Raw genomic sequence first — 21459 nt, forward strand, 5'->3', positions numbered from 1 at the left:
CTTCAAGTCATTACCTGTCCTCTTGTGCGGGCATTTAATACTCGCAACCCCACTGTGAAGTCTGTCCCCCAAGTTTAGGAATGGGGGAAACGGAGCCGCCGCCGCCCAGGTAAGGAGCCAGTGCCAGGACGTCCGGCACACGCTCTCTGGCTCCGCGGCGGGAGCTCCGTCCCCGTATTCCGGGGGTCCTTGCCCGCAAGGGTGCGCGGGGTTGGGAGCCAGGACCCGCCTTCCATCCGGGAGGGAAGCAACCGGACCAGTTCCACTCACTCCTTCCCTCCACCCGAGAAGCTGGGGGAGCCCAGGCTTCTCCCGGAACCTCTTCGCTCGGGGAGGAAAGGTGCGGGGGAACTCTAGTCTCGAAGGACCCAGGGCTGCGGGGGGACGTTTCACCTGCAGGACTGCCTCGTTTCGACAAGAACTTTATGGCTCCCGGAAGTGCCTCCTCCCGGTCCTCTTCCCAGCCTCACGCCCGTGGGCTGCAGTTGGAGCGATGGCGGCGGCAGCCGCTGGGCCTGGCCCGGGGTCTGGACCCGGGGACTCTCCGGAGGGGCCCGAGGCAGAGGCTCCGGAGCGTCGGCGGAAGGCGCACGGGATGCTAAAGCTTTACTATGGCCTCTCGGAGGGGGAGGCGGCGGGGCGCCCCTCGGGGTCGGACCCCCTGGACCCGACGGATCTCAACGGGGCGCACTTCGACCCGGAAGTGTATCTGGACAAGGTGTGTGTTTGTGTGGTGGGGGGAACCAGGCTCCCGATACGTTGCACCCCCAGATCGTGCCTTCGACTTTGTTGCGGGGGGAGGGAAGCAGGGGTTCATAAAAAGACGACGACGGTCGGGCAGGAAGCAGGGGCAGAGCTGGAGTCTAGGGGGGCATGGGCAGATCTGGACTGGCCTCAAGTGATGCGGAGTCGGAGGTGTCCCGGGCTGACGTTCTGACGGGCCCCGGGTAGGGGGCGTGGCCCAGGCGCTGACAGGCATAAGGACTGGGCCTTGGCCGGGTCTGAGCGTTTGAAACGCTGACAAATCCCAAACAGGACCGAACCTAGTAACTCCCGACCCGTGCCACTTATAGGCTCTATGTCTAGGATTCCGGACAGGGGTGGGATGCGGGTTTTCGTGCTCTGAAAGCCTCAGGGACCTGAGTACCCCCTGACCTGAACACTAACAACCCCATTTACTCCAGCTGCGTAGAGAGTGCCCCCTGGCCCAGCTGATGGACAGTGAAACAGACATGGTGCGGCAGATCCGGGCTCTAGACAGCGACATGCAGACCCTGGTCTATGAGAACTACAACAAGTTCATCTCAGCCACAGGTGATTCGCACCGGGACCTTACCCTTGGCAGTCCCGCTGACCTGTTCCTCCTGTGTTGGGGAAACCGGCAGGGGATTCCGGGGGAGAAGACCCAGATTCTAGTCTTTCCCTGACCTTAATCTACGCTCACCTCTCGCTCAGAACCTTTGTGGTCAAACGACTATAGGCTTAATAGCTGCTCTCAGAGGGTCGTTCTGAGGGTTAAAGGAGAGAAAACTCAAAGACATTTTTAAACTGAAATGGATTTATCTTAACCACTCAGAATCCGTGACACTAAGGATGTCTCAGTAAGGATTAGTTTCTGTCATTAGTGGTAGCTTTCTTCTCTTGTCCAGGTCCTTCTTGAGGGGGGGCTTGTTTCTGTCTCTCCCTCCCTCCCTTCCTCCCTTCCTCTCTCCACCTCCCCCCTCCCTTTTAAATGAAGCAAAGAGAAAATTTATGACATTAAGGGACACAAAATTCATGTAAAGGTTTTCTTTTCTTTTCTTTTCTTTTCTTTTCTTTTCTTTTCTTTTCTTTTCTTTTTTTCCCCCTCCTGCCCCCTTTATTCTCTGTCCAGGACAGTGCCACACAATGTTTAGCTATCATCCACACTAACTTCTGTCTTATGTTGGTGAGATGCACTACTCAGAGTTTTGTGATCATTTTGGACCCATGTGTACTTAGTCCTAGAGGCAGATCCTGAGGAGTCTACCTGTGGCCCACGAGGATGTTGCATGAACCTCTGTGAGGTTCACTGTGACATCGTTTACTGTACTAAGTGTCACAATGCCAGGTGTAGTAACACATAGTTATTGTTCTTTTATCTGATTGGGAGCCGGTTCAATGAATAGGCACCTCTGTGTTTGCTAACACCAATGTCAACCAGCAAGAAATCATAATTCCTGTGCTAAGAAATTTCTCACGGGAACTTTGCAAACATTACATTTTCCATTTCTTAGAATTTGTATAGTTTTGACATTTAGCACTTGCTTAAATAAGGATGGTTTGCTGTTTTATCTTTTTCCTATGAAGGGGAGAGAGTTATAAACTGAGCGTTGGAATCAGGGGTCCTAAATCTATAAATACTGTAAAGTTTTGTATCCATTCAAGAAGTTTTCATTGAATGCCCCTTCCTTCCTGCCTTCCTGCCTTCCTGGCTGGCTTTTTTTTTTTTTTTTTTTGCCAAGAGCTGTTCTGCATATTGGAGACACAGCAATGAACCAGCTAGATCAAGCTCCTTCCTGGAGCCCACATTCTAGCTGGGGAGACAGACAATCAGTGAATGTACAAATAAAGGTGTAGTAAGTACTAGAATAAGGACACCGAGTAGGGAGAAACGAGTAATATATCTTGGGGTCTGCCTTTAGCTAGGGTAAGTATGAGAATGCCTCTTTGAGGTGGTGACATTTGAGCAGGGCTTTGATGAGAAAGAACCAGCTACTGTGGGGGAGGAAACAGCGGGGGCAAAGGCTCTGAAGAGAGGGGCATGTTGGGTATATTCAGAGTGCAGCAGGGAGTTTAGGGGGGAGGCAAGGGAGAAGAGTGGTAGGTGACTGGGGTAGATAGTTAGTGGGAACCAGATTTTAGGGACTTATAAGTGGTTGTGGGGATCCTGCACTTTACTCTGAGTGAGATGAAATGACAAGAATGGGGTGACCTGACCGTGGTTTTAAAAGGACGCTCACTGTCCAGTGAATGAACTCTAGGGAGGCAGGGGTGGCAGAGACATGCATTAGGAGGCTACTGGAGTGGTCCAGGCAAGATGCTGGTGGCAGGGACCAGGAAGCATGTCAGCAGTCGAAAAGTAGAATGATTCAAGATTTTTTTTTTTTTTTTTTTTTTTTTATAATTGATTAGGTGAAGGGTCTGGAGTTCAGAGAAGTCTGGACCTCGAGGTCCCCTGGAATAAGATGAGATCTCCTAGGGAGGAAGTATACAGAGAGAAGAGAAGAGGTCTAAGGACTGAGCCCTGCAGCAGCCTGACGTCCGGAAAGTCACGAAGAGAAGGGAGATCTCACAAAGGAAGCAAGCATTTGGGGAGGTTTGAGGACAGTCAGGAGCATGGGTGTCTTCAAAGCCAAATGAAGAAAGCATTCCAGGAAATAGAATTGATCAGCATGGGCTCAATGTTAGTGTGGGGAGTGCTTATCCGTGGTGCAAGAGCCAGGGAGAACCGCAGGAGCCAAGCCCTCAGGGAAGGGAGAGGGGACGAGAGCAGGCCAACTACTGTAGAAGGGGAAGCAGAGTGTGGGCGGAGCCAGTCAGGTGGTCAGACACGGTAGAGTGTAACCTCCTAGAGCGTATTAAGGAATTTTGCCTTTATCCCTCCTAAGCGCTAAGCCACACAAAGGTGATTAGATACAGGAGTCACGTGGCAGATTTGTGTTTTGAGAAGATCCCTCCAGCTGCACTGGGAGGAATGGGTTGGAGAGGTGGCTGGAGAGAGGTCTTTTCACTAGTCCAAGCCAGAGATTTGGGGAGTTTACCCCAGGACGGGAGTGGTGGAGAAGGACCGTGCTGGGCCAGCTGAGAAGTATTTGCAGCAACTTGACGGGACACGGTGTTGAAGAGCTTTGGCCATAAAGAATGACCCCTAGGTTTCAGCGTGACCCCTGGATGGTGGATCTGGTGCTCCAGAAACTACAAGAAGATCAGGTGTGGGAACAGGGACAAAGTGAGCTAGGTTGGTGTTTTTGTTTGTGGTTTTTACTCTCTGAAAGGGAGCCAGACGTGAAACAAACCTGGAGGACCCTGGGGCCCTTGTATCATGAAGGCTCTTGTAGATCATGAGAAGGATTTTGGTCTTCATCATAACTCTGGAGATCCATGTCAGATGACAACAGTGTCTCAGGTTAGAAGGAGCCTTGACAGATCTAGTCCAGTCCCTCTCTTCTGTCCTCTGAGCACCTCTAAGGAGTGGCCTTCTGACTCACGCTGGAGGTGGGGAGCCTTTATCGAGGGGCGGGATCTCAGAACTCGGAGGCTAAGGGAGTTAGGTTTTGAGGTGCTAGGAGCTGACGAGACGGCAGATACATGTGTGGGTCTGGAGCTCAGAGGGGAGAGCTAGGCTGGAGGGATAAGCCTGGGAGTCTGCTGTGAAGAGGAGGAGGTTTTAAAGGGAAGTGTGGGTGGGACTGCCCAAGGACAGGATAGAGCCTGAGAAGAGGAGAGAGCCCAGAACAGGCCTCTGAGGAGTGCGTGTTTGACGGCCGTACAGAAGAGGGTGAGCCTGTAGCAGAGAGAGGAGCGGTCACAGAGGGAACGCGGTATCAGCACGAATGTACATCCATTCGGCTGATTCATTCGTTCGTTCACTTACTTGCCAAGTATTGGATTGCCTGTGCGCCGGGCGCTATGCTAGGCCCAAGGATATAGCTGCAAACGAGACAATTTCTCAGCCGTCACAGAACATGCATTCTAGAGAAAGAGACAGAAGATAGGATCGTTTTCCCTGTCAGGAGCCCTGGAGAAAATGAAACAGGATAGTATAGAGAGAGTGGGCGGTTGGGAGTGGTTTCGAATGGGGTGGCAGAGAAAGGGTTTTGTGAGGAGGGGACAATGAAGGTGAATGTCGAAGAGCTGACCGTGGGAGGATTTGGAGGCAGAGTGGCTCAGGCTGAGGAAGCGACCTGTGCAGAGGCCCTGAGAACTCTATGACCAGAGTAAGAGTGACGGGATGATGGGAACAGGACCCAACTGCATAGGATGTACATGAGGGGGGGCAGGCATTTTCTGGGTGGAGGAAATATTTTAGGCTTTGTGGGCCACCTGGTTTCTGTACTCACCTCTGCTATTGTAGCCTGAAAGCAGCTATAGACGCTGGGTAAGCGTATACATGGTTGTATTCCGGTGAAACTCCTTTCCGCCAACAGCTGTGACATCCAGAATATCAGCGAAAACAGTGGAGCAAGTGTATTTGGAAATCTCCCTGCCATAAAAGGAACCAAAACACTGGCCAAAACGGTCAGAGTCAACTTTTTCAGACTTCTAGAAATTAACCAAATGCTTGTAGCAATCTTACGAGCCTTTATTCAAGAAAAACAGCTGAATCTTGGTCAAAGTAGTGAATTCTTTGTAGTAGTGATGTTTTAACTTGGCCCACCATTTCCTCTCCAGCTCAGCAGTAGCCTTGGAAAATAGCCTCTATTTCTAGTTCTGGAGGGACCGGAACAGGACTGGACCTGTTTCAAAGCCTCATGCTGAGAGAATTGTCATTATGTAACCTGTCTGGTGCTTTCCTGAAAGATTCTACTCCCTAGATTTGTCTTTATTTGTCCTGACCCTGAGGTCACCCAGTACTAAAAGCCTTTCACCAGGGGGTGTTTGTCAAAAACAATTACAGACAGGTATTGTGTCTGCCTGAAGTGATGGATAATATTTGGGGCGAAAAATAGACTTAAAAAAGCTTAAAAAGAAAAAGCTTAAAAGAAAAGCTGAGAAATGAGACATCCATATTGGGAATCTTGAAGGTCACATATATATGACATGCTTTTTTTTTTTTTTAAGTTTATTTATTTATTCTGAGAGAAAGGGGGAGAGAGAGTCCCAAGCAGGCTCTGCACTATCAGTGGAGAGCCTGACATGGGACTCGAACTCATGAACTGCAAGATCACAACCTGACCTGAAACCAAGAGTCAGATGCCTAACTGACTGAGTTACCCAGATGCCCAGTACACATGCTTTTAAGAAAGACCTCAGGATGCCCTAAGCTCTCACTTCTGGCTCATCTTCGGGCTCTGCACATGTAGTAAGTGAAGGCTGAGGCAGAGTTGTAAGCTGCCTGGTTGAGTGTTTTAAGGTATACCCCAACACACACACACACACACACACACACACACACACACCCCAAAAGGGAACTAAAATAGCACACTAGAAAATATCTATTTAATGCAAAAGAAGGTAGGAATAGAGGAACTGGGGAACAAAAAGAACATAAGACAGAAAATTAGTAACAAAAAGACAAATGTACGTCTCACATTATGAGTAGTTACAATAAATGTAAAAGGATTAAACTCTCCAATTAAAGCAGAGATAAGCAGAATAGATTTGAAAACCTCACATGATTCAAGAGTGCCTCCAAGAGACACTCTTTTTTTTTTCTTTTTTTTAAGTTTATTTATTTTTGAGACAGAGAGAGACACATCATGAACGGGGGAGGGGCAGAGAGAGAGGGAGACACAGAATCGGAAGCAGGCTCCAGGCTCTGAACCATCAGCCCAGAGCCCGATGCGGGGCTCGAACGCACGGACCACGAGACCGTGACCTGAGCTGAAGTCAGACGCTTAACCGACTGAGCCACCCAGGCGCCCCAAGAGACACTCTTTCAATTCAAATACATAAATAGCTTGAAAGAAAAAGGGCTGATAAAGATATTCTAGGGGCGCCTGGGTGGCGCAGTCGGTTAAGCGTCCGACTTCAGCCAGGTCACGATCTCGCGGTCCGGGAGTTCGAGCCCCGCGTCAGGCTCTGGGCAGATGGCTCGGAGCCTGGAGCCTGTTTCCGATTCTGTGTCTCCCTCTCTCTCTGCCCCTCCCCCGTTCATGCTCTGTCTCTCTCTGTCCCAATAAATAAAAACGTTGAAAAAAAAATTAAAAAAAAAAAAGATATTCTATGCAAACAATAACCAGAAGAGAATTGGAATTGTGGTACCAATGTCTGACAAAATAGCATTTAAGGCAAATATTGTTAGTAGAGACAAAGAAGGGCATTTTGTAATGATGACAGGGTCAGTCCATGAGGAAGATTTAACAAATGTAAACATTTGTACACTTAGCAACAGAGTCCCAAAATACACAAAGCAAAAATACACAGAATTAAAGGGAGAAAAAGAAAGTCAACAATAATAGAAGCACCAATATCCCACTTTTAAAAATGAATAGAACAATTGTATAGAAAAACAAGTAAACAGAAGACTTAAAAGATCACTTGAACCAAATAGACCTAACAGACTCCACCAAGCAACAATAGAAGACACCTTATTCTCAAGATAAATGGAGCATTCTCTAGGATAGACCATACGTCAGGTCATAAACGAAGCCTCAATAAATTTAAAAGGATTGAAATCACATGAGATATGTTCTCTGATCATGGTGGAATTAAATTAGAAATCAGTAACAAAGGAGTCTGAGAAGTTCACAAATATGTGAAAATTAAATAGCATGCTCTAAAATGACCAATGGGTTACAGAAGAAATTGCAAGGAAATTAGAAAATACTTTGAGATGAGTGAACATGAAAACACAGCATTCCAGACCTTATGAGATGTAATAAAAGCAGCGCTCAGAGGGAAATTTATAGCTATAAAAGAGAGAGAGAGATTAAAAAAGAGAGAGAGATGGGACACCTGGGTGGCTCAGTTGGTTAAGCATCCAACTTTGGCTCAGGTCGTGATCTGGTTTGTGAGCTCGAGCCCCGTGTCGGGCTCTGTGCCGACAGCTCAGAGCCTGAAGCCTGCTTCAGATTCTGTGTCTTCCCCTCTCTCTACCCCTCCCCTGCTCACGCTCTGTGTCTGTCTCCTTCAAAAATAAATAAACATGAAAAAATTTAAAAAGAGAGAGAAAGAGGGAGGGGCACCTGGCTGTGGCTTAGTTGGATGAGCATGGGACTCTTAATCTCAGAGATGGGTGTAGAAATTATATACATACAGACGCAAGTAAAGAAAGAAAGAAAGAAAGAAAGAAAAGATCTCAAATAAATAACATACTACCTAAAAAACTGGGAGGGGGGGGAGTACAAACAGAACCCAAAGTGTGTCAAAAGGAGGGAATAATAAAGATTAGAACAAAGTAAATCATGTAGAAAATCAATAGAGAAAATAAATGAAGCCAAAAATTGGTTCTTTGAAGAGTTCAGCAAGATTGACAAAACTTTAGCTAGACTGGCCAAGAAAAAAATGAGAGAACATTCACATTACTAAAATGGAATGAGGAAGAAGATGTTACTACCAATGTTGCAAAAATACAAAGGATTATAAGAGCACACTGTGAGGAGTTGTATGCTCACATATTAGAAAATGAGGTGAAATGTACAAATTCCTGGAGAAATACAAACTTCCAAAACTTTCTCAGGAAGTCATAAAATATCTTGGAAGATGTATAACAATGAAAGACATCAAGATTGAAAAAAACACTTCCCACAAAGAAAAGCCTAGGACTGAATGGCTGCACTACTGAATTCTACCAAACATTTAAATAGTGCACAAACTCTTCCAACAATGTGAGGAGGCTAACTAATTCTATGAGGCTAGTATTAGTCGAACGCCAAAACCAGGGAAAGACAACGTAAGAAAACTACAGACCAATATCCGTTATGAATATGGATGCCAAGCCCTCAACAAAATACTAGCAAACTAAACCCAGCAACATAGAAAAAGGATTACATACAATGACCAAGTGGGATTTATTCCAGGAATGCAAAGTTGGTTCAACATGCAAATCAATCAGTGGAATGCACCATATTTGCAAGGCATCTTTGGTAATAATATTTAGTTTTGTTTCCAGTTCCTGAAATAACCCCAGATCAATAAAGGCAACATAGATGTCTTTTGTTATTCATATAACAGACCCCTTTCAACCACACCTAAGTTTATGTTAATGGGATGATTTTTTGGAAAGCCCCTTGATAACCAGAGGATAGGGGCAGGTTGCTAGGGGAACCAACCACGTGACTAATTAGAGGTTTGGAACTTTCAGCTCCGCCCCCTAGACCTCCCGGATGTGGAAGTGGAGAGGGGCTGGTGATTGAGTTCAGTGACCAATAGCTATCGCTTTGATCAGTCATGCCTCGTCGGTGACGCCTCCACTAAACTCCCAAAAGGAGAGAGTTTGAGAGCTTCCAGGTTGGTGAACATGCGGAAGTTGGGAGAGTGGCATGCCCAGAGAGGTCATGGCAGCTCTGTGCCCCTCCCACATATGCTGTCCTATGCCTCTCTGCCATCTGGCTGTTTCTGAGTTGTATCCTTTTGTAATAAACCGGTAATCTAGTAAGTAAACTGTTTTCCTGAATTCTGTGAGCTGCTGTAGCAAATTAGTTGAACCTGCAGAGGGATCATGGGTGGGAACCCTCCAATTTACAGCCAGTTGGTCAAAAGTACCAGTGACAACCTCAACTTTGGACTGACGTTTGCGGTGGAGGTAGAGTAGTCTTGGGTGACCGAGCCCTGAACTTGTGAGATCTGACACTAACTCCAGGCAAATAGTGTCACAATGAAGTTAAATCGTGGGACACCCAGCTGGTGTTGCAGAATTGCTTGATGTGTGGAAACCCCACACACGTGGTGTCAGATACGAAGTCACGTTGGAGTATCGAGCGTGGAGGACAGGCACCAGAGTGTCTTTTCCCCTTACAGACACCAAAAGCTCAAGTAACTAAAGGAAAAAAAAAATAGGTAAATTGGACTTCATCAGAATTAAAGTTTTGTGTTTTAACGGATACTGCCGGGAAAGCTAAAGGACCACTCACAGAATGGGAGAAAGTATTTGTAAGGCATATATCTAAAAAGGGTCTAATGTCCAGAATATATAAAGAACTTTTGCAACTCAGCACTAAAACGACAACCCTATTTAAAAATGGACAAAGGATTCAAATCGACATTTCTCCAAAGAAGATACACGAATGACCAATGAGCACACGTAAAGATGCTCAGCATCATTAGTTATTGGGGAAACGCAAATCCAAACCACAGTGAGATACCACTGCACCCCCCACTGGGATTTCCAGCAAATGGGATATAACAAATGTTGGAGATGTGGAGGACTTGGAACTCTCATATGTTGCTGGCAGGAATACAGAATGGTGCTCCTGACAATAGTCTGGCCGTTCCTCAAAGAGCTAAGCACAGAGTTCGCCTGTGTTCCAGCAGTTCCACTCACAGGAATATACTGAAGAGAAAATGTCTGCACAAAAGCATGTACATGAATGTCCATAGCAACATTATTCATAATAGTCAAAAGAAGCCAAATGGCTACCAACTGGTGGATAGAACAACAAACGTGGACCCGTACAGTGTAAGATTACTCAGCCATAAAAAAATATAACATACCGATGTCATAGACTCTGGGTCTGGAGTTCTGTCTTGTCCAGCAAGAGAGCAGACACAGGATTAAAGTGAGAGAGAGGCTAAAGTCCGGGAGGAGACAAGCCCCAAGTAAGGGTCCTTGCTCTGTTTATTAGGATCAGGAAAGCTTACGAGCCTGAAGGATGAGCCTGAAGGATGTGCGCGAAGAGACAATGAAACTGTGAACATTAACTCATGGGTGTGAGGGAAAGGGGGTTTTGAAGACAGATGTGCAGTGTTAGGGGTTTGGGTCAATACAAAACAAAATCCTGGCCGGGGGGGATGGTTGTTTAAGGCAGGCATGAGGCGCCACCTCGGTTTATCTTAACTTGACTCAGGGACAAGACAGCTGGCTACCTCAGGGTCAACAAGGCACCTGCTTTCTTTTGCTAATTGGCCCCACTGTCCTGCTGTGGTCTATAGCTCTGTTTACCTGTTTACCTATTTTGGCCCTTCCTTCCCGTGAAAGCAGCTTTCTGCTATTGTACTAAATTGGCAGTGGGGGGGGAGAGGGGGGTCTGCCCTGAATACCTAATCTTGCCTACCTAATCTTGGATGCTTTTATCCTGGGGCTTCCTATTCCTGTATGCCTTGTTAACCCATGAGTGCAAGCTCAGGGAATTCCTATGCTTACTCCCCACATACGGATACATGCTGAAATGCAGAGAACCTTGAGATCATGCTAACTAAAAGAAGCCAAGCTCAAAAGGTCACATATTGTATGCTTCCATTTATGTTAAATGTACACAATGGGCAAATTCATACAAGCAGAAGACAGATTTGTGGTTGGCAGGGACTGAGGCATGGGGAGAACAGGAAGTGACTGCTGAGGGTCTTTTTGGGGTGATGAATGTTCTGGAAATAGATTGTGATATCGGTTGCACAATCTTGTGAATATACCAAAAATACTAAAACCCACTGAATTTTATGGTATGTTGATTATATCCCGGTTAAAAACCAACCAACCAAACAAACAAAAAAAAAACCCAACCAGGGATCAAGTCAGGTTTGGCCTGCGGGCTAAACTTTGCCAGCATCTGGCCTCAACCTTGAGTTTATGTAATAATGCGTTTATCTGTTTCAAAATTGAAAAGATCTCTCAAAGGTTGTGCAATGAAAAGCCTCTTCCCATTCCTTTCTCCAGGCAAAGACAAAGCAGTCTTTGATGGTGAACTTGACTGAAGATTCACAGACATACAGAAAAGCACACAGGTCATAAGTGGACAGCTCCATGAATTTCACAAACAGAACAGGTCTATGCAGTCAGCACCCAGGTCAGTAAGCTGCAGGCTAGCAAGGCCCCCTCCAGTCTCCTACCAGTAACCAGTTACCCCCCACTCCTCCCCCAGGCTGGTATATTGGTGTCCAAACAGCTAACCATTTGCCCTAGCCCAAGCTGGTTCAGTTAACAAGCTTGAAATAGTTCAAAGATACACAGTGTAGTATTTATTACTTGGTGGTATGAAGTTGTTTTTGTTTTGTTTTGTTTTTTTGACATGGTAGAACTTTAATTTCTAATTTTGTGGCTCTGGGCCTGTGAAATCAGCAACAATGACACTAGCGGTAGGTTTTCTTTTACTCTGTGTTTTTTTTTTTTTTAATGTTTATTCATTTTTGAGAGAGGGAGAGAGAGCGTAAGTGGGGGAGGGGAGGAGAGAGGGGGAGGCAGAGGATCTGAAGCGGGCTCTGCGATGACAGCAGGAGCCCAATGCGGGACTCGAACCTGCAAACTGTGAGATCGTGATCTGAGCTGAAGCCGGACGCGCAACCGACTGAGTCACCCAGGTGCCCCTCTCTTACTCTGATAACTTAGTTTGGGGATTTTTTCCCCCCTTTGGAAGTCAGATTCAAGTTTCCTTTTTGAGGTAGCACCTAAGTATCATGGGCCTAAACACCTAATCCAAAAAAGAATCTGCTCTTTTGATGGTATGATTTGACAGACCTGGGAGGAGGTTGTATCACAGGTTAAACTGTTAACAAGCAAGAACAAGAACGGGGGGGGGGGGGGGGGGGGGGGGGGGAGGGGGGGGGCTGAAATGCCTCATGACCTTCCAAGGACACCCATGACCACTGGCCCTGCATTCTCTCCCCAAGTTGGGTTGCTACTCCAGTCCTGCTCCAAGAATATTCCCCTGGCCCAGGAGCCACACACAAACCAGCGGTGGGTGCGCGAAGCCTCACAGATGACCGCAGTTAGATGTTGCCAGGTTCCTTTCCGTACATATTGGTCAGTTTGTGCAACCACCAGCAACTAAGAGAAGAGCTCTTTCTATACACCCTGGCCAACGTTGCTGCCAAAAGTTTTCATCTTTGGCCATCCGATAGGTGAAAAGTGGTATCTCTGTGTAGTTTCAATGTCTCTTGTGAGGTTGAAAGTCTTTTGCCTGTTTAAGAGCTGTTTGGTATCCTTGTCTGTGGACTGCCTGTTCATGTCCTTTTCCTATTTTTCTATAGACTTGTTCTTTTTCATAATGATTTATTTTATTTTTTTCATGTTTATTAATTTTAAGAGAGAGAGAGAGAGAGAGAGAGAGCAGGTGGGAAAGGGACAGGGGGAGAGAAAATCTGCACTGTGAGCTCTGAGCCTGACGCCACTGGGCTCAATACCGAGAACTGTGAGATCCTGACCTCAGCCAAAATCAAGAGTTGGACGCTCAACTGAATAAACCACCCAGGCACCCCAATGATTTATTTATTTAAAAATTTTCAATGTTTATTTATTTTTGAGAGAGAGAGACAGAGTGTGAGCAGGGGAGGGGCAGAGCGAGAGGGAGACACAGAATCTGAAGGAGGCTCCAGGCTCTGAGCTGTCAGCACAGAGCCTGACATGGGGCTCGAACTCCACGAATTGGGAGGTCATGATCTGAGCCAAAATCAAGAGTCAGATGCTTAACCAACTGAGCCACCCAGGTGCCCCATGATTACATTTGAAATCACATTTAAACTTTGATCCGTCTGGGGTGTGTGTGTGTGTGTGTGAGAGAGAGCATGTGGTCTGAATCCAACTATATTTTGTTTCTTTGTATTAACTCCATACTTAATCACCTTACTAAATTCTCTTATTGTTTGTTGTAATGTTTTCGGTGATTCTTTAGGGTTTTCTATTTATACAAGTCTATCGTCTGCAAATATTGATAATTTCACCTCCTTTCCAATTTGTGTATCTCTATAATATATTTCTTGAGTCCAATCGAATTGGCCAGTATCTTCAGAACAACCTTAGATAGTAGTGGTGATCATGGTTATCCTTGTTATCTTTCTGATTTTAAGAGGAATGCTTCTAGCATTGCTTCATTAACTTGATGCTGGGTTTTGGAGGTTAGAGAAATACTCAGCTGTTCATATTTTTTAATTTTCATTTTTTAACGTTTATTTATTATTGAGAGACAGAGAGACACAGAGCGTGAGCAGGGGAGGGGTAGAGAAAGGGGGAGACACAGAGACTGAAGTAGGTAGGCTCCAGGCTCTGAGCTGGCAGCACAGAGCCCGACGCGGGGCTCGAACTCATAGACTGCAAGATCATGACCTGAGCCGAAGTCGGTCGCCTAACCAACTGAGCCACCCAGGCGCCCCTGTTCATATTTTATTGAGAGACTTTTTTTCAAATTCAAGAATAGATGTTGAATTGGCCCTCTTTCACCTTTTATATGGGTGAATTATTATTGAAAGTTCTTTTTTAAAAAATTTTCTTTAATGTTTATTTATATTTGAGAGAGAGAGAGAGAGTGGGCAGGGGAGGGGCTTCTAATGTTGAGCTGTCTTTACATTTATGAAATAAAAAAAAACATTTGGACATATTTTATCAATTATTCTTTTAATCCACTGCTGGATTATGTTGGCTAATTTACCTACACATCTCCATTTATTAATTTATGCATCTCTATTCATAAGAGACATGAATGTACCATTTTCATCTTTGAACTTTTTATTAACATGCTCATGTCAGTGTTAGGTTTGTTCCACAAATTAACGTGAAAGCTTTTCTAATGTTTTCTGTTTGAGCATTGCTTACACAGAGCATTGGAACGAACTGCCCTTCTGAGCTCTGGTAGCCGCCCCACGACATCCCCTAGGCCTGGTGCCTTTGTGTGGAGGGGAGGGAGAATCTTTGATTGACAACATTCTCCCTTCCCTCCGTTTGTGTTTTCTGTTCTTCTGGAATCCACTTAGGTAAATTCTGTTTTTGTAGCAAATTATTCATTCAGGTTTTCAATTCTTTTATGTGGAATCGAGCAAACTTGTATCTTGTGATTATTATAATTTGTGTATTTATGATTATTTCACCCCTTATTTCTTATTTCGTTTTTTTCCCCTTTAAAAAAATTAGGTTAGCTAACATTTTATAAATTTTATTTTATTTAAAAAAAATTTTTTTTTCAACGTTTTTATTTATTTTTGGGACAGAGAGAGACAGAGCATGAACGGGGGAGGGGCAGAGAGAGAGGGAGACACAGAATCGGAAACAGGCTCCAGGCTCCGAGCCATCAGCCCAGAGCCTGATGCGGGGCTCGAACTCCCGGACCGCGAGATTGTGACCTGGCTGAAGTCGGACGCTTAACCGACTGTGCCACCCAGGCGCCCCTATAAATTTTATTTTTTATCCTTGTATTTTCAGTGATCCTGATCTTTTTTATTTATATTGCGATAAACTTACTCACTGTCAGCGAGTAACCCGATGCAGGGCTCCATCTCATGAACCGCGAGATCATGACCTGAGCCGAAGTTGGATGCGTAACCAACCGAGCCACCCAGGCACCCCATTTAAAAAGTGTATTAATTTCTGCTTTTAGCTTTACTAATTTCTTTCTGCTTTCTTTTGTAGTACTTTTTCTTCTAACTTCTTGAGTTGAATGTTTATTCTAATTTATTAATATAGGGATTTAGTTTTTATTTTTTTTTTCAACGTTTATTTATTTTTGGGACAGAGAGAGACAGAGCATGAACGGGGGAGGGGCAGAGAGAGAGGGAGACACAGAATCAGAAACAGGCTCCAGGCTCCGAGCCATCAGCCCAGAGCCCGACGCGGGGCTCGAACTCACGGACCGTGAGATCGTGACCTGGCTGAAGTCGGACGCTTAACCGACTGCGCCACCCAGGCGCCCCAATATAGGGATTTAAAACTGATTTCCTCTGAACATTGCTCTAGAGAGCTATAGCTATAGGTTCTGATTTCTAGTGTTCTCGTTGTTATATGCTGCAGTTTAGTTTGATTTCCCTTTTGACCCACTAGCCGATTAAGAATGAAGTTTTCTTTTTTTCTCCAAATGATGGGGTCTCTTTGCTTTCTAGTTTTGTTATTAATTTCCAATTTAATTGCATTGTGATTCTGTGTCTCCCTCTCTCTCCACCCCTTCCTCCCTCTCTCTCTCTCTCTCTCAAATAAATATTAAAAAAAATAAAGGGAGGCAGTTGGCATGCTCTTGTGGCGTGGTTTTAGCTGTTCCGATGCATGGGATAGGTGGCTAGTTGGGCTTAACCTGCGGTAGAGTTTCACTAGCAAGTAATGGAGGGAGAGGACAAGAGAGGCAAGGGGGCTTGTAAACATGTGATGACACTGGTGGTGGGTCAGAGTTCCTGGGGAATGAGTAGGGAATTGCAGCTGTGAGAAGTGTGATGAGTAGTGACCCTGAGCTAGGGGCAGGGGTCCAGAGTTCCTGAAAAGGCAAAGGATTGTTAGAGTGGGTAGACAGGGTGAATGATCAGAATTACAGAAGGTGCGAGGCTTGAAGCTGAGATTGACAGGTCTTGCCGAGGACCAGGAGAGGTGGCACAGATGAGGCAGAGGCAAGGGTGGGTGGGACTGAGGAGATTGTGAACGGAGAGTCGGGAATGTCTGAAGCCTCATTCACGTGGATGGTCATGTCCACAAGGAGGTGACAGTGACCAGGCACTGAGAGGTGAGGCAAAGAGGAGGGGAGGGACAGCAGCAAGAGGGATGCCGTTTGACGGCACAGTCTTCGACGAAGCTGGGGTCTTTAAAAGGGAAGAAGAGTAGAAACTATCTAGAAGTGTCAAGGGGCCAGGCCCTGAGGCACCGGTTGTGAAAAGAAAAACTCTTAGGCAGGTTTCCCCTGAGACAAGAGAGCTAAAGGACCCTTCAGAGAAGAGAGGACATGTTCCAGAAAGTGGAGTGAAATGGTTTGGGAAGTCTGCGAAGGAGATAAGGGCGAACAGATATTTATTGTCTCCTCTGTGCCGCATAGTGCGCTGGGCGCGGAGGATGCCCCTGGGAAGGAGCAGACAGGCTCCTGCCAAGTGCTCTGTGCCCCCTTTTGGCATCTTCTGAGCGCAGGGACTGTGGCTCCACGGGCTGTCTCCGCACCAGGGCACTTGTGCTCAGAAGATGCGGCCTTCCCTCCCATTTACTGTGACCAAACACCATTGCTTTTTGCACTGAGTCATCAACGTGACCCTTAAGGAGCTGGCTCAGGGGCATTTGGGAAGGAGGGTTGTGCGCGTGCATGTGTGTGCATGTGTGCATGTGTGTGTGGTTGGGGGAGCAGTCGGACCCTGTGGCAAGCTGACAAGTCGCCTCCTTTCCCCTCCCCCGCGCCCTTCCCCGCCAGACACCATCCGGAAGATGAAGAACGACTTCCGGAAGATGGAGGACGAGATGGACCGGCTGGCCACCAACATGGCGGTGATCACCGACTTCAGTGCGCGCATCAGCGCCACCCTGCAGGACCGCCACGAGCGCATCACCAAGCTAGCAGGTGGGCCCTGCCCCCGAGCGGGTGCCGGAGCGGCCTACCCCGAGGCTCTGGGGCTGACACCACCTGTCCCCGGCCCCCAGGGGTCCACGCGCTGCTGCGGAAGCTGCAGTTCCTCTTCGAGCTGCCCTCGCGCCTCACCAAGTGCGTGGAGCTGGGCGCCTACGGGCAGGCGGTGCGCTACCAGGGCCGCGCGCGGGCCGTCCTGCAGCAGTACCAGCACCTGCCCTCGTTCCGCGCCATCCAGGATGACTGCCAGGTCATCACGGCTCGCCTGGCTCAGCAGCTGCGGCAGCGCTTCAGGTGTGGCCCCCGGGACCCTCTCCCACCCCCAGCCGGGGCCCTGGGCCTGCCAGTTGCGGTCCAAACTCGTCCCCCTCCGCCCTCCCGCCCGAATTCGATCAGCCTGCCCTTGACCGCCGCCCCCCACTTTGCAGGGAGGGCGGCTCCGGCGCCCCCGAGCAGGCAGAGTGCGTGGAGCTGCTGCTGGCCCTGGGCGAGCCAGCGGAGGAGCTGTGTGAGGAGTTCCTGGCGCACGCCCGCGGGCGGCTGGAGGCTGAGCTGCGGAGCCTGGAGGCAGAGCTGGGGCCTTCCCCTCCGGCTCCCGACGTCTTAGAGTTCACCGATCGCGGAGGAAGTGGCTTTGTGGGTGGCCTCTGCCAGGTGGCCTCGGCCTACCAGGAGCTCTTTGCGGCCCAGGGCCCGGCGGGTGCCGAGAAGCTGGCAGCCTTCGCCCGGGAGCTGGGTGGCCGCTACTTTGCACTAGTGGAGCGGCGGCTGGCGCAGGAGCAGGGTGGCGGTGACAACTCCCTGCTGGTGCGGGCGCTGGACCGCTTCCATCGGCGCCTGCGGGCTCCTGGGGCCCTGCTGGCCGCTGCTGGGCTGGCCGAGGCGGCCACGGAGATCGTGGAGCGAGTGGCCCGCGAGCGCCTGGGCCACCACCTGCAGGGCCTGCGGTCGGCCTTCCTGGGTTGCCTGACCGATGTGCGGCAGGCTTTGGCTGCCCCTCGCCTGGCTGGAAAGGAAGGCCCGGGCCTGGCCGAGTTGCTGGCCAACGTGGCCAGCTCCATCCTGAGCCACATCAAGGCCTCGCTGGCAGCTGTGCACCTCTTCACCGCCAAGGAGGTGTCTTTCTCCAACAAGCCCTACTTCCGGGTATGGCCTACCTTCGGGCTTTTATCTCCCTGCCCCACCCCCCATTCTGGGCATTGTTTCATTCATCCCGTAGATTGGCAGCTGTTGGAGCACACAGTCCTTGCCCCAGGCCCTCTGGGTGTGCTTTGAGGGAGTCACGAGGAAGGCTGGCACTACCCAGAGGGGGGGGGGGAAGGCTCCGAGGACATCTGCAAGCAGGGTCCCCAGTGCTGGCTTTGTCCCCTTTGCACTCCCGCGCCCCCCCTCCCCCCGGGGGGAGCTGCTCTTGGGGACCGGAATGCAGGACCAGGCTGTCCCTTGGAGAGGGGCTAGGGCACGTAGGGCCCCAGTAGAGGGTCGCTGTTGGCCCCCGCCTGGAAGAGGGGACCTGCTGTGTATCTGCGGCCCTCCTCCTCACAGGGCGAGTTCTGCAGCCAGGGTGTTCGCGAGGGCCTCATCGTGGGCTTCATCCGCTCCATGTGCCAGACGGCTCAGAGCTTCTGTGACAGCCCTGGGGAGAAGGGGGGTGCCACGCCACCTGCTCTGCTCCTGCTGCTCTCCCGCCTCTGCTTGGACTACGAGACAGCCACCATCTCCTACATCCTCACCCTCACCGATGAACAGTTTCTCGTGCAGGTGAACCGCTCACTCATAGCAGGGAAGGGGACGGTGGTACCGGGAGTCCAGGCGGCTGGGCGGTGCCCTCACGGTCAGACCCGGGCCAGCTGCACGTGCCCAGCCCGTGCCCCGCCCCTGCTTGGCGGTGGCCCCCGAGCTGCCCACCCCGTACTCACTGCCCCTCTGTCCTCTGCGTCCCCGGCTCAGGACCCGTCTCCAGTGACCCCCGTGAGCACACTGTGCGCAGAGGCCAGGGAGACGGCGCGGCGGTTACTGACCCACTATGTGAAGGTGCAGGGCCTCGTCATATCACAGATGCTGCGTAAGAGTGTAGAGACACGGGACTGGCTGAGTACCCTGGAGCCCCGGAACGTGCGTGCTGTCATGAAGCGGGTGGTGGAGGACACAACGGCTATCGACGTGCAGGTGCTGGCCCTGGGCTGGCCGGGAGGGGTCCTGATGCAGGCTCGGGGGGGTTGGAAGATAGCCGCCCTCAGAGGATCAAGACGGCAGGGCCGAGCAGTGCCTGCGTCCGTGGCCTCGTTCCTCCTCAGCCCTGGGTTGTGGCATCATTGCCCGCACGTCACCTATGAGGGGGCTGAGCTCTAGAGTCACCCAGGGCATCAGGACAGGGTCAGCACTGAAGATTGAGCCTCAGCGCCAAGTCTGATGTCCTACCCTTGCCCCGCTCCACCGGTTCTATGAAGAGCGACCGGGTACCAACCAGATGCCAGGTCCCCACTACCCTGTGGTGCTTCTAACAGATGAGTTTGTAATTTATTTTTATTCTTATTTTGTTTAATGCTTATTTATTTTTGAGAGAGACGGAGCGTGAGTGGGGGAGGGGCAGACAGAGGGAGGACCAGAAGGGGGCTCCGTGTCAACAGCAGAGAGTCTGATGTGGGGACCGAACCCACAAACTGTGGGATCACGACCCGAACCCCAAGTCAGAAGCTTAATCCGCTGAGCCACCCAGCCTCCCCAGAGTTTGTAATTTAGAGTGTCCTTGGCCCTCACCCTGGGCACCTGGTGGGCTAGAGGGTCCCCTTGCTCTGGCCTCCTTACAGTGAGTGCCTCCTTCCACCACCAGGTGGGTCTTCTGTACGAAGAGGGTGTCCGCAAGGCCCAGAGCAGTGACTCCAGCAAAAGGACCTTCTCCGTGTACAGCAGCTCTCGACAGCAGGGCCGCTACGCCCCCAGCTACACGCCCAGGTCTGGCCGGCCAGGGTAACCCCAGGGGAATGGACAAAGGAGGATGTGGGTGCAGGGTGGGCTCTGACTGCTTGTCTCCCCCCATCCAGTGCCCCAATGGACACCAATCTCTTGAGCAACATCCAGAAGCTGTTCTCTGAACGCATCGACGTGTTCAGCCCTGTGGAGTTCAACAAGGTCTGAAGTCCCCTGTGACCCCACCTTCTAGGGGCCCTTGGGAAGGTTGGCTCAAGCATCTGACTCAAGGAGTCTAGGACTCCTCTGCTCCCCTGCCCCCTGCCACCAGGCTCTATCTCTGGGCTGTTTCTAGGAGTGAATGGTCATCTACAGCCCCGCCATTGCCATATCCCATGGCCCTCTGCCCTGACCTTGGTGCCCCCAGCCTGGGTCTCGATGCTGATCTGGAATGCCTCTTTTATCCTTGTCCTTGTTGCCACAGGAGTTCTGGGTCCTCATCAGGGATTCCTGTCCACACGATAGGCCCTGCCCCAACCCAGCCCACACTCGGGGACCTGGTGTTCTTCTGCCTCTAACTCAGCAAGCCTTCCCGCTCCTGGTGTCAGTGCTGACTCCCATCTCTGCTTGCCTTTTCTTTTTGAGAGCGAGAGTGAATGGGGGAGGGGGCAGAGAGGGGGAGAGAGAGAGAATCCCAAGGAAACTCTGCACTGTCAGCACCGAGCCCTATGCGGGGCTCGAACTCACGAACCATGAGATCATGACCTGAGCTGAAACCAAGATTTGGACACTCAACCGACCAGGCGCTTCTCCCATCTCTGCTTCTGACTGTTGGGTTTTCCCTGTCTGTTCCCCCTCCGGATGGTGGTGCTAACCTTGTATCCATCCCTCCCTCTCAGATGGGTCCTGGGACTTTTACACCCCGTCACAGCTACTGGCCTCTTACTGTCTCTCTGGCCCCTGCCCAGAACGTGGGTGCCCTCCGGGATCCAGTGCCCCTACCCAACATCTGCTGTCCCAGAGCAGCCTCCTCTCCTTGCCTGCAGGTATCGGTGCTGACCGGCATCATCAAGATCAGCCTGAAGACGCTGCTGGAGTGTGTGCGGCTGCGCACCTTTGGGCGCTTCGGCTTGCAGCAGGTGCAGGTGGACTGTCACTTCCTGCAGCTCTACCTGTGGCGCTTCGTGGCCGACGAGGAGCTTGTGCACCTACTGTTGGATGAAGTGGTGGCCTCAGCCGCCCTGCGCTGCCCGGACCCAGTGCCCATGGAACCCAGTGTCGTCGAGGTCATCTGTGAGCGCGGCTAGGCCGGGCCGCCGCCAGGCACAGGCTCGCCCAGTTGCCCCAACCCTCCCATCTCCTGGTCTCCCGCCCGGGCGGCCCTTCCCCTCCAGCCTCAAAACCTGCCAAATAAAGACGCGCTGCCTCCTCCTCCTCCTTGTCGCTTGCGGGGGCGGGGCTTGCCCGGGGTGGAGTTGTG

The 21459-nt window shown here is 49.9% G+C and overlaps 1 protein-coding gene across 1 annotated transcript; it reads left to right on the top strand.

Annotated features, from left to right (window-relative positions):
• The first annotated feature begins 209 nt into the window (after window positions 1–209).
• On the top strand, window positions 210–21410 carry VPS51 (VPS51 subunit of GARP complex). The gene is made up of 10 exons (XM_043581661.1): window positions 210–718; window positions 1185–1314; window positions 16917–17063; window positions 17144–17363; window positions 17498–18215; window positions 18615–18830; window positions 19020–19238; window positions 19903–20024; window positions 20114–20201; window positions 21026–21410. Exons 1-10 carry the CDS (start codon window positions 494–496, stop codon window positions 21284–21286), a joined length of 2346 nt encoding a protein of 781 aa, XP_043437596.1. The 5' UTR covers window positions 210–493; the 3' UTR covers window positions 21287–21410.
• The last annotated feature ends 49 nt before the right edge of the window (window positions 21411–21459 follow it).

The sequence above is a fragment of the Prionailurus bengalensis genome, chromosome D1 (assembly GCF_016509475.1).
Source record: "Prionailurus bengalensis isolate Pbe53 chromosome D1, Fcat_Pben_1.1_paternal_pri, whole genome shotgun sequence".
Lineage (NCBI taxonomy): Eukaryota > Metazoa > Chordata > Mammalia > Carnivora > Felidae > Prionailurus > Prionailurus bengalensis.